General features: G+C 57.1%; 1 protein-coding gene across 3 annotated transcripts in view; it reads left to right on the top strand.

Annotated features, from left to right (window-relative positions):
- RBM19 (RNA binding motif protein 19) overlaps positions 1 to 12,825 on the top strand; it is a 60,842-nt gene that overhangs the window by 22,781 nt on the left and 25,236 nt on the right. Inside the window, exon 22 of one of the 3 annotated variants that reach the window (XM_083803346.1) lies at positions 3,578 to 3,602. The exons of the other annotated variants lie outside the window; for them this stretch is intronic. Within the exon in view, the coding sequence (XP_083659472.1) occupies positions 3,578 to 3,587 (10 nt within the window). The 3' untranslated portion in view covers positions 3,588 to 3,602. Of the gene's footprint in view, positions 1 to 3,577; positions 3,603 to 12,825 lie in introns of those variants that run through there. 3 annotated transcript variants of the gene reach the window in all.

Below are 12,825 nucleotides of genomic sequence, written 5' to 3'. Positions count from 1 at the left end.
GGTCAGGCAGGGGCTGCTCGGGGGGGGTGGAGCTGGTGGTGGGGTGAAGCCCAGGAGCTGCAGAGCCCCTGCTGGAGGTCTGGTCTGGAGGAGGTGGCTCGGCGATCCCCAGGAACCCCGGGTGCAACACTTTTCCTCTTCTTTCTGCCACCCTCCCACGTCGGCAGGCCAAATCACCTGCTCAGCTCCTCGCTGGCTGCTGAGAGCGATGCCCCCAGCGTGTTCTGTGCCCTCCTGGGGACAGCTGGTTAAAGCACAGCACGGGTCCCTCTCTGCTCTGCCGCAGCTGGAAGCTCCCCCCGGCACCCTGAGCCGAGGTAAGGGGGTGTGTGCGCACAAACGACTGCAATTCACAGGACTGTAAAACTTCCCGTTTATTATGCCCTTAGCCCTTTAAAGCTGAAACAAAATTAAGTCAGCGTGGATAAGATGATGGGATTGTGATCTGAGGGGCAGAGGGAGGCAGTTGCTAGCTGTGCAGGCGTTGGGCACGCTGGTCTGGGCACACTCAGGCAGGACGTGGAGCAGATCATCGAGCCCTTTTTGAGAAAGGCTGCTGGAAGCCGCTGCTGGGTTCGTGCCCTGTTCCTCTGGGCTACATCCACCAGCAGATTAAGCTGCGTTTCTGAATCACTTCATCAAGACGGTCCAACTGTCAGGCTGCAGCTAGACCCGGCTGAAGGACTTGTATTTTGGAGAAGGAGAGGGGGCTGGCTGTTTGGGTGATGAGCAAAATGCCTCTTGTCCTACCCCTGTGTGGTTACTGGTGTAAAGCCAGCGGTTTCAGCTCCCCCACCAGCAAATACAGAGATGTTCCCTGGAGGAGATGCAGCCCTTTTCCCCGGGAGGATGCTTCTGCCCGGGGAGGAGCCTCCTGCTCTCCTCCACAGCCTGGTGGGCCAGCCAAATCCCTTGTTGCTCAGTGCGGGCAGATTAACAAGCCCCTGTGCTAGAGCAAAAGCAGGGAAGAGAGGCTCATCCCGTGGGCGAGGAGCCTTGCTCAATTTTTTTGTTCGTTATCCAGGCCAGCACCGATCACTCACTTCACTACCTCCGTGGATTGGGGTTTAGGTGCCTCGGAGAAATGGACACTAAGAGGGGGAGTAAGGCATTAAAACAAGTGCTGGGATGTACCCATAGCAGGGCAGGGCCGTGCCAGAGGATATTTGTGCTCAGCAGAGCTCCGGCTGCTCCACGGTCTTTGCAGCCATCAGGTCGAACTGGGTCAAACCCAGCCAGCAGCACCCTGCACCCTAGGCAAAGTCACCAAGCTCCTGCTCCATCTTTTGACTCGTCTGAGGCTGCAGACGGCTCCTGGGCAGCGTTGCTGGTGGTAGCTCATGTCAGAGAGCCCGTGTAGGTGCGTGCGCGCGCCCTGGTGTCCGCAGCGTGCAGGTGGATTCATGTGCCAACAGCGCTTGTAGCCCATTTTGGCTTATCTCCGGGGGATTAAAAACCCACCTGCTGTTGGTTCCCGTTTCAAAGGTGGCTTTCCAAAAACACGTTGCAAATCTAGGCCTGGAGGCGCGTATCGGAGGAGCACCGGTGAGCCAGTTTGGGACCGAGTCCTTGGGAGATGTAAACAGAAGGGGCTTCTGATGCTGCACCGCTTCGTGTTAATGCGGGGTTTCAGCTCTGTAATTAGGATGTGGGGTCTCTGCGCGGGCTGAGGGCTGAGCATTTGGGGCTGCAGAAAGCTGCTCTGGGATTGATGCCTTCAACCCCAGTGCTCCTGCTGCAGCTTGGCCCCGCTCACCCACTGAAGGTCTACAAGTGTGCTTCGAAGGCACTTGCAAAATTTTTGTCTTTGCTGGGTGCCTTTCCCTCGGTGCTGTCAGGAAGCAGCTTGGTTCCTAGCTGGGAGCTAGCTCCTCTTCTTCTTCCAGAAAGGGTGGCCCCAAAAGTCTGCATCCAGCCCTGGTGGCTGCTGCCCCAAATAATCCATGCTCCTGGAACATCTGGGGTGTGGGTGTCCTTGCCCCCCCCCCCCGCAGCCTGACCCAGCTCACGGCACCCAGGGTTTTCTCCGCCAGGCAGGGATGTGCTGGGCTGGTTTATTTCTCTTCCTGTCTTGAAAAGCATAAATTAAACTTTTGAGGGAGATGGGGGTCCTTCTTCGAGACCCTTCCTTACGCCTTGGGAACCCAGGCGCAGCGATGTCGAGCAGAGCCCAGACGTGGAGCTGGCCGCTTTAATTCGGCTCCGCAAAATGAGCCGTGGGGCGGGGGAGAGCGAAATAGGTTTTTGGTGCTGTTTTCCAGTTTGAATCATAAAGGTGTTTAACATAGATAAGGAAATGTTTAACTCTGTGTTATCTTGACAGGGCTGCTTTAAAAGGTGGATCTTCCCAAGAGCAGAAGGAAGATTTTTTTTCAGTACATCTCTTTCCCTGCCTTGAATATTCATTGCAATATTTGATTTATTTTTTTTTCCCCACCTCTTCTGCACTCCGCGTGTCCCCTGCCCACAGGTCCCCTTTTTGCTCACCTGAAACCTCTGCCGAGGAGCTCTCGGCTGCCTGCTTTTGCTCAGGCCGCCCGTCCGACACAAATTAAGGAGTTTTTAGGCCGCTTCCTTCCGCGGGAGCGCCTCTCGCCCAGGCGCCGAGCCTCCCGGGGGAGCTCAGTGAGTTTCACACAGGCTCCTCGGCGGGGAAGGGCTTGGGGAGGTGAGGAGAGGTGGGGAAGGGGCCGCTGCTGAGGTGTCTCAGTCGGACTTGACTCTGGGATTCTGCGTCGGGGTCGTTGCCAGCTTTCTGTGCCGAGTGGGGCTGGCACACGTGCGTGCGCTTCTGCTCCTCGATGGGAAAGGAGCAACAACTCCGACGGAAAGGCTGGCTGCTGGCTGCTGCAGTGTGAGTGTTAGGAAGTCTCCTTTTGTCTGAATTGCTCTGAGCGCTGCATGTGTGCCTGTATATAAGGAAGGGAAAACGTGTGGGGTTTTTGTCTTAGGGTTTTTTGTCTTAGGCTGTAGCCTGATCTCGTTCTCCTCGTGCGTTGCCCCTTGGCCGGTCAGGCTGGGGGCTCGCGGGACCTGCCCCGTTGGAATGACCTGGACTAACTCTGACTCTTGCCTCAGTTTTTCACCCAAGGAGCCATCCAGCTGATGATTTCCTTCGTCTTAAAATCCTTCCCCATCGCATTCCTCAGCCAGACGTTGACATTGACCTGCCCACCTCCCCGCCTCTCGCCGGCGCCTGTGTGTGGGTATTTCTCAGTCTCGCTTCCCGCGAAGGTCCTGAATGAGCCTCTAATGAATCACAGTTTGCTGCTCGGGGTGACACCGTGTCCTTTATTTGCATCTCTATTTGCATTATCTTCTTCTTTAACGTCAAGCCCGCTGCAGCATTTCTACCTCCTCCAATCTAGTGGGGTTGAAGCCTTTGGGATGTGGCTGTGATCGGTCTCCTGCCCTGCCCGGGCGGACCCCAAAGGTTTCCTGTGCCCCGGCGTTTGCACCGCGTTGGCTTCTGCTGCTCGTGGCACCGAGAGCATTTCTCTGTGCATCTTGCTTTCCCCAAAGAAGCCAAGCGAAGGCACAGCACGCTGACCATCTGTCTTCTTCCCTCCTCCCCCAGCTGCAGCTGAGCCAGCTGACCACTCCAGGCATCTGGCAGGGAAGAGGAGAGATCTTAAACGTGAGAACCTGGTACCGGGAGGCGTAGGAAGCTCCTGGGGAGCTTTGCAGGGATGTGGTGCTACGGGACTGACCCTTTTTGAGGCAGCAGGAGTGCTCGGAAGGAACCCTCGCACGGAGCGCTTTTTCAGACCGAGGTTTTTTGGGCCCCTGGGAAGGTGATCTCCTGGCTTCTTAACGGAGGTGGTGGGGACATGTTGGGCTGTTCCCCTCACGGGTGGCCTCCTGGGACCAGCTGGGAGAGGCCCGGAGGCCAGCCTTGATCCCTTCCAGCCCCAAAACACCTTCCCGTGGAGCCGTGCTCTTCGACGTTTCGGGTCCTGCCTTTCCGAGAGCGCTGACCTCAGCACCTCCAGCATTTGCACCGAAACTCACCCCACAAATTCAGCAGCTGCCTGGGCTGCTCGGCCCCTCTTTGCCTCTCTCCACCCCAGCTCTGCCTCTTCCCCTCCTTCGAGCCCGCTCTCCCGGCATCGCCGTGCGAGCGGCTGAAGGGTTAAAGGAGTTCAGGGGCGAGGGGGGGGGTGGAGGCGAGGTATTTCAGATGCTCATTACTCACTGCCAGCTTCCCCCAAAATCATATTAATTTCACGCTGTCACGCAGGACTGCGCTGTCTCTCTCGTCAGCATCCAGGAGGGTGGCGGGGGGGCAGCGCCCATCTCCCCCCGCGCACCGCGGCTGCAATTTGGGAGCTCAGCAGCAGGCTCCCTCCTCGCCGCCCCAGCAGGGCCGGGCTCCGGCCACCCGCCCGCCGCGCACCCGGGGGCCTGGGGGTGCTTCTGCATCCGCTGGATCATTTTCCAGCCCGCCGCTCGTGCAAAAACCCCATGAAATGAGGGCCGCCGCAGCGAGGGGAGGGAGCTGCCGTCCTGCCCTACCTGCGGGCGGAGGGGGTGCTGCTGAGAAGTTGCTCTTTAACCACTTGCCTCTTTTTTGGTTTTCCCCCATTTTTTTTAATTTAACGCAAGCAAGTGCAGCCCGGCTCTCCCCGTCAGGACCGCATCCATCGCCTCCTCTCTTGTTTCCCCCCCATTTCTGCAGTACGTTTGGCTGTTTGCTCGCTGCATCTGCCGGCGCCGTCACCTCTGCGGGGACTTCTTGCTGTCACACGAGGTAGGGCTGGGGCTCTGACAGCTCCCTCGCAGGCTCCACGCTCCCCAGGCCCCTCGTGGCTGGCAGCTCTCCCCCCGCTGCCCCTCTCTAGCTGCAGGATTTCTGCACCACCCCCAGTGATTTGTGGTGTTGCCATCCCTAGAAGGTGTCTCAGCTCTTGGCCAGCCGTGCTCTTGTGTTGTATTTTTGGAGGGTTCAGGCTGTAAGGACCACCCCCTCACTTCTCTCTCACCGTGTCCCCTGTGGCTGCACTTTTTTTTACAGCACTCGGGGCGATGCAGCCCCATCCGAGGAGCGGCACAGCTCGCGTTTCCCTGTGTTTGCAGAGCAGGAGGCGCGTTAAGGGGAACAGCTCTGCCTCCCCCGGGTGGGGAGCTACCTGCAGGTGCGGGAGGAAGGATCCCATGAGCCTGCAGAGCCCCGCTCTCACAAGCTGTTTTCCTAAGGAAACAGTTTTCCTGAGGAATCAGGGCTCTCCATCTGCCTGCGTAAATTTCTAACCCCCAGGTTGAAAGCTGAGAGGAGGGCTCAGGGGTGCTGGCTTCCTACAGGCAACACCAAGCTCAGCAGCTGGCTGGGAGATGGACTGCAGGCTGCCGGTGCTGCGTGTTCTCAGAGCTCTCTAATATTTATTTAACAGCGCAGAGAGGATGAACCCAAAGAACTTCATTCTTTTAATCGCCCCCTGAGCATCCAGCTCGTGCTTTCCCAGCTCAGATTCCTTTTTGAGGTCCCATCTTCTGACGGGAACAGAAACAGGCTCTTTCTGCGCGGCCACCTCCATGGTCCCGGCGGTGCAGCGTTTTCCTCGCCTTCCTGCCGACCTCAGGAGCAGTGAGTGCCCGCAGGAAAGCTCTCCAAACCTCCGTGTGTGAGGCTAAAGCAGCGTGCGTAGCAGCCAGCTGTCGTCAGACGCAGGGTACGTGGCACGGGGACGCTTCTCAGCAGCCTCTTTTCCTCTTCCCCGTATCGGGGAGCTTCCACTTGATGCGGCCGCGTGGGAGCCCTTCCCTCGCCTGCCCTGCTGCTCCTTGCAGGTCCCGGGGTTTGTAGGGCCGCGTGTTCGGTCCTCCCGCAGACATCAGGCATCTGTCAGGGAAATGGCTTTCTCCGGCGCTCGGCTGGAAGGTGCCAGCCCCTTTCCATCTCGCTGCCTGCTGGCGATTTGCAGCGAGAGCTGCGCCTTGCTTCTTCTCCGGGGGATACGGGAGGGATGTTTACCACTTGGGGCTTGTGTGCGTAGAGGATTCCGTCAGAAACACCACCAGAGTATTTTGTTTGAGCGAAACATTTAAGATTACGTTTTTCAAATATTTTTCTCTCTTCCCCAGGAAGAGAGGTCTATGAGCAAGAAGCCCTCAGCGTTAAGTTGCTGTGAGACTGGGGCAAATAGATGGCCAGGGAAGGGGGAGACCAAACTTGATACCCCCAGCACTGGGGAGGGCTTCAGGTTTTGTGGAGCCCAGCTGCCAGAGCAGGCGCTCAGCATCCTCCACATCCCTTTATGAAATCCCTGAGGCAGGTTCACCACTGCTGCTGTTTGCCTACCCACAGGGTGAGACGCTGGGCGAGGAAGGCGCAGGGAGGCACGTCCCTGCCTCTGCCCTCAAAAGCTGGCCCGAGACCCCAAGACAAGGCTAACGGGGTGCGTGTGTCCTCAGGGCAGTGCTGGGGAGCGTGGGCTTGCGCCGTTAAATTGCAGTTAGCACAGCACAGCCCTGCTCAAAGAGTGGTGCTCTTCCACTTCTGTAACACCAAGGCGTGATTAAGGAAGCAAGGAAGGCAGAAACATTGTGAGTCCCGTAACGGCTCAGGTGATGCTGGCAGCGTGCGGTCGTTGTCCTTCCTTCCCTTCCGTCCTCTGAGGCTTTCCCAAGCGACCTGTGAAGGTGTCGCGCCGCGTGAAGTCACCTCTGAGCTCCAGCAGGAGCTCGGGGAGCTGCAGGTAGGGAACGGGCAGCCAAAGGACGGAAACTGAGCACGGGGAGCAGCCCCGGCTCCGGTTTGGGGGCAGGATGCAGGAACTGGAGCATCATCAGGGTCGATATGGTACATCTGGAAATATTCCTCTGTTCCCAGTGCATCCAGCAGTGACACAATCTAACGTTTGACCAGGACGGTGCTGGACAGTGGCGGTGCCCCTGCTGAGCCCTGTGCCTGTTCCGACTGCTGCGTCTCCTCCTGGCCCCTGGCAGGTGTAGGACGTGGGTAGGGAAAGCTTCCAGGACTGTCCCGTGCTCAGGAGATCTCACCATCCTCGTGGTGTTTGAGTCACCAGAACAGCAGCACTTCACTCAAGCTTCCACATGCATTTGCATGCATTTGATCTTCCCTACGTGTTTCTCGGTTCTCCTGGTGAAAATAATTAATCTGGTTATTTCTCGAAGTCATCCTGCGGCTTCGCAGGGCCGGGACTTAAATAAGGATTCTCTTTAAAGCAGAGCCATGTTAAAATAGCTGCCTGCCTATAAATATCTTAGTGCTTCTATATTTATTCTCCTTCAGCCCGGTGCAGGAGGCTCTGGAGTCAAAGCCGAGATGTTTTTGGCTGTCGGTGCAGCCATTTCGCCTGGGCTCCTACAGCAAAGCTCCTTTCTCCACCGGATGCCCTTTTGGGGGCCACGAGGCACGGCTGCATCTCCCTCCTCTTTTTTACTGCTCTGCCAGTTGCCTGAATTTCCTCTTCTGTCTTTAAAACGAGCTGACTCACGAGGATCCGAGAGGAAAGGAGATTTGTGCCAGGCCCTCCTGCGAGCACTATTTTTAGCGTAACTCCTTTGTGACCGCAGCTGCGCTCTGATCGGGATTTTCAAAGGAGCCCAGGAGAGATAAATCCCCAAATCTCGGCGCTGTTCGAGCTGCGGGTTCCTTTGAAATCCTGACCTGCTGGTGATCCCTGGGGGGACGTGGGGGCTCCTAAGCCCTGGTCTTGCAAGGTGCTGCCCGCAGGAGAAGCGTGGCTGAGAGCTGGAGCTCGACAAAATGCTCTGCGAGCGCCGAGGCTCCCACTGAGGTCGGTGGGAGGATTTAGGTTTCCTGGGGTTTGGGATATAGGGGTCACGGCTGTGCTTGTACATCTCAGTGGGAGTGACCGTGGGAGCTGGCGGCAGGAGCCGTGGGGTGTCCCAGGGGGTCCTGGCACGGCGCTGGGAGGTGGCGGGGACAGGAGGCCGGCAGGGCTCGAGAGAAGTCCTCTTGCAGTGGTCCTGGTGGATGCGGTCTTCTCTCCACTGAATGTTTTGCCCCAAAAACAAATAAAAAAGCAGCAGTAGGGGTAAGAAAGCCCCCAGGCAGATGAAATCACGGCATGTGAGGGTGACGGCCTTCCAAAAACCTTGACTCTCTCCCAGAGTTTAGTGCAAGTCCAACAGTGGTGTCCTACCTATGGCTTCCTAAAGCTGATGCCATTCCCCATCCTGCACCATTCCCCGTGCCTGCGGTGGCTTGGCAATTTCGAGCGCTGAGACGTAGTTAGAGCAGCAACAGCAACAGATTTCCTTCTGAAACGAAGCTAATGAGTCAGAGGAGCCTTTAAAGCATGAAAACGAGCGCGGATAATGCACAGGTGTCTTCCCAGGGAGGTGTAAGCATGCTGGGTAAGTCCCGGGCACTTTTCTTTGATCTCACCAACTCTAAAATAGATGTGTAATAATAGGTAGATTAAAAAAATTCTCCAGGTGCGTGGTACTCCCTGTGGCACACGCCCCTCCATCAGCGGGGCTGAGACAGAGCAGGGCAGCACGCCGCGGGACGTGGAGCTGCAGAAGAGAAGAGCTCACGCTTCTAGGTACGGCCAGCAGGACCAGGGGGACAAATTTGGGATCGCCACATCCCGTCCTCCTGTCGAGAGGTGCACGAGGGCTGGGCACGGCTTTGGAGAGCCAGGACCCGGCCCCTGGTTTTCTGCCTGCCCCTTGCGGAGGTGTTGGCTTCTCCTGCACAGCCCCCGGTGCTCCCTGATGGTTTTTTGGCCCCGTTGCCCGCTTGGATTACTCTGTAGGGTCCAGCCCTGTAGGGCTAAATCTCGGCGCCAGCCCTGCCGTAGCAACTGGACCTGCCTGCGTCCGCCGTCCTCCGGCTGCGGCCGGGAAGCTGTTGGAAATAATCGTTCTTCAGGGGGAGAGGGAGGACGAGGAGAGGCTGCGAGACAATGCGACCCCGTTTCCCCGAGCACAGCAAATCCCTGCCGACCCGGGAAGGGAGCTGCAAGCCCCTGGGACCGTCAGCCCTGGAGCAAATCCCTTTAAGGAAGCGAATCGGCGGCGCAAGGCGAGGATTAGACGTGACAAAACGAGGAAACCAAACCTGGTTCTAGCACCTGTTCAGAAACGGCTGGAGTGGAGGGATATTAAAATTTTAAAACCCGCCGCTGTGCTGGTGATGGGGGATTTAAAAAATAATAATTACCGGCCTTTTTTTTTTCCCCTTTTTCACTTGGTTTTCAGAATTGGTTTCTTTCTGTTTAGCATGCAGCCTAATTGCGTAATTACACGATAGACTGGAGTAGAATTTAGCGCGTGTAATACCAGTTATAAAGAAGAGCCCTAATTATGTATATCTTCTCAGGTAAATAATACATCAGGGGCATGGAGTGGCCTAATTACTGTTCTGAAAACCTGCCTAATGACTAATTTACTTGGAATTTCAGAAAGCTTTTGATAAGGTCCCTCACAAGCAACTGTTAAGGAAAATAAATCGAGGAGGGGTGAAATGTTTTGCTCTGGTTTGAAGCAAGCAGTTTAGGCGAGGGGGAAGCAGCTTCGGGGGGGAGAGGGAAGGGCCCGAGGCTGCCTCCTTTGCGAGGCTTTGAGGGAGGCTGCGAGGGCGGAGAGGCTTCCCTGGAAAATCAGGACCTTGGCAAGAGCCTCATGCGTAAATCCACCGCTCCTTGGAAGAGCTCCTTGGAAGAAGCGCATCTGTGTCCTCCTAGTCGCCGGCACTGGGAGTAGTTGTGGGTTTTTTTGAAGTTCTGGGCCCAAATTTGACGCATCCAGAAAGAGATGAACTTTGGTTTTGCCCATGTAGAAGAGGTGGGGAGCGAGGGCAATGCGGCACCCCGGGCAGGTTGCCCAGCGGTGAGGCTGAGGGGGCGCAGGCTGGGGGACCTCAGGGGCTCCCTTGGAGCTGGGAGCACGGTGGCACGGAGCTGAGGGCTACTGGCAACCCAACGAGTGTGGGAAGGCACATCGGGACGGCATGGCAATGAAACCTCCACCGGCAGCACGCCCAAACGGGTCCCAAGCGAGAGGAGAGGAAGGCGAGGGACGGCAACCCGCTGGCACCAGCAGTAGGAGAAAGAGGATTTGAAGTGACAGCCAGAAAAGGGAGCCATCGGCCAGCCAGAGACTTGCAGGTGGAAAAGAAGGGGGAGCAAAGTCCCGAGGAAGCTTTCAGAGGAGCCCTGAGCCAGCAGGGTGATGGGGATGAAGGAGGAGAAGGGCTCGGAGAGGAGAGGTGAGGACAGCCCGGCACAGGCAGCGAGGGAGAGGAGCCAGGCTGGTGTGGTGGCTGGAGTGGGGAGTCTGGAGCATGGTGTGGGGCAAGGACATGGGAACGCTCTGCTCCCAGAGCACAACACCCTGACCGCTGGCAATCTACCAGGTTTGTTTATTTATTTATTCATTTATTTCTCAAGTACTTGCCGGCACGGCATCATTTTATTCTGCCCCGTGAAGCCAGGTCCAACGGGCTGCGTGCCCACCTCTTCCCAAAATTCAGTTAAAAATCATCTGCAAGTGCCTTCGTCGCATTTATCCCAACCGTTCACCCCAATCGCCGGATCTTGGGGCTCTTCTTCAGGCACACCTCTTGGCATCTCCTCGCTCCCTGGGGAGCTGCGGGGCTTCCCAAGGTGGCAGGGACAGCCAGGGCTGGGCACCGCTGCCCCCCGCCCTACAATCCCCCCTCCCACTTTGCTTTCGAGTCCTCTCTGCGTATTTCCAACTGGAGGAGCCAAAGCGGAAGGAGGGAGGGAATTAGCACGAGAGGTCCCCGCTGCCGAGCGGCGGAGATAAAGCGCGAGGGATCTTCGTGCCCAGCTGACATGCTAATTGGCTTTCCTCCCTAGCAAACTTCGCGAGCGATGCTCTTGGAGGCGGCGAGACAAACAGTTGCTGCGGCAGGTGCGCTGGAAGCGCCGTCTGGAGGTAATTAGGCAGGCGCAAGAGAGAGCACCCGGAGAAATGGGGTAGTGCCGCTCGGCCCGGGGAGGCTCGGCCCACCGCATCCCTCCCTGTCCTGGGCATCGCTGGTTTCCAAAAGCCTGGGTCAGTCCCAGCCTCGTTCACGGGGCACGAGGTGGAAATGTGGCTGGTGGTAATTTCCTGCAAGCTTGGTGAGAATAAAGCCTAGGAAAAGGGGAAGGACAAGCTGCTGTTTGTGCTGGAGTGGCACAAAGGTGAAAAATTCCCCTGTGGCACATCAGAGAGTGTCTGCATGGGATGGGGAGGGGACAGCCACCAGGCTGGACCCCAAATGTCCCGTCTCTGTGACCCACGGAGGCTGGTGGCACGCTGCTCTTGGTGGCCCGGCCTTCTGCAGCTCACCCTTCTGCGGTGCTCCCAGCTCTTCTGCTGCTTCTGCCACGGGGCTTTTGCTTCATCTCACTCCAAATTCTCGCTTTCGTGTTGCTCCGTCTCTGTTTTAAATCCCAAAGGTCGCTGTTTCCGTGGAGGGACTGAGGCGGTGCGTGTCTGCGTGAGGTCGGTAAGCAGCAGCCGGGGCTTTGCAGCTGCTGAGCTGGAAGGGTGGGAAAGGTTTGGCTTTCCCGGGGTCCGCGCCATCCTGCCACCACCCAGCGGTGCAGGATGGGGACAAGCGTGAGCCGTGCCCGTGTCAGGCTGCAACCAGGAGGCGCTTGGATGTGCGTGGGAGCTTGGGTCTCTCTGAAATCTCGCCCGCGGCAGCAGCTCTGCCCCTGGGCCTGCTGCATCCACCTGCAGGAGGTGGGGATCGCTTTGCTTCGTGTCCGGCTGTCCCTAGGAGTGGAGAAGAACAGGAATTAGGTAAGGCAAAACCCCGTTTTTGCTGCAGCAAGCGGACCAGGAGGCCTCCAACTACAGATGATGCTTGTGGGCAGCGAGGAGAGGATGGTGAAAAATTAAACAAAAAAAAAAAAAAATGGTGATCCGTGCAGGAAGGAACAAGGAGCACCCGTGGCTGCCTTCCTCCCGTGCCCTGTGCGGTTTTCGGAGAGGTTTGGAAGGCAGTTTGGTGACCCAGCACACCTCCAGCTAGACCAGGGAGCTGAGGACGGAGCTGCTGTGGGAGAGGAAGTCTGGGGTGTGCGGGTCCAGGCTTCAGCCCTGCCGCCCCCTTCTGTCCCCTTCTCTGTCCCCTTTTCTGCGCCGGGGTGGTGGCAGCGGCAGCGCCGCGCTCGCTGCAGCGTGCCGGGAGGCTCCGCGCCCTCCTCGCCCTCCTGCGCCTTCATCTGTTAATGCTCAGAGGTTACCGAGGAGACGTTATTGATGATGATGATGATAATGGTAGCAGGGGAGATAGGTGGCAGATTAATTCCTGAACTCTCTAACAGGATTTAAGCTAACAAGAGAGGAGGGCTTCTTTTTTTTTTCTCTCCCTCTCTCCTTTCCCTTCCTCCTTTCAGATATTTCCTGCGCCGGGGATAACAACGCCGAGGAGTGTTAAATTGGCTCTGAATGTCCACCCCTGGCTGTCCACATTCTTGTAACGATTTCATTAGCTTGAATTATCCACGTTATTTTCTTGTAATGGGATTAGCCGTAGTGGAGTCAGCCCAAGTCCTGGAGCGGGAGGCGGGAGGGCCCTTCCGCTGCGTATTTCATTAACTCCCTCCTGCAGGGGGTGGAACTGGCCGCGGCTCAGCCCAGGGGCAAAACCATTTGGCAGGGTCCTGCCTTCCAAAAGGAGGAAGAAAGAAAAAGGACCATTATTATATCTCCCTTTTTTTTTTTTTTTCCTTTCCCCCGTAATCAGTAAATCGGCGCGGAAGCAAAGACTGGCAGGGAAGTAATTTGGTGGGGGAGGGAAGGTCCTTTTTGGGGATGAAAAAAGAAGAAGAAAAAAAAAAAAGGAAAATTAGGATGACCATTGCGAAG

This window comes from Anser anser (assembly GCF_964211835.1).
Source record: "Anser anser genome assembly, chromosome: 18".
Classification (NCBI taxonomy): domain Eukaryota; kingdom Metazoa; phylum Chordata; class Aves; order Anseriformes; family Anatidae; genus Anser; species Anser anser.
This window is presented reverse-complemented; position numbering and strand designations above follow the sequence as displayed.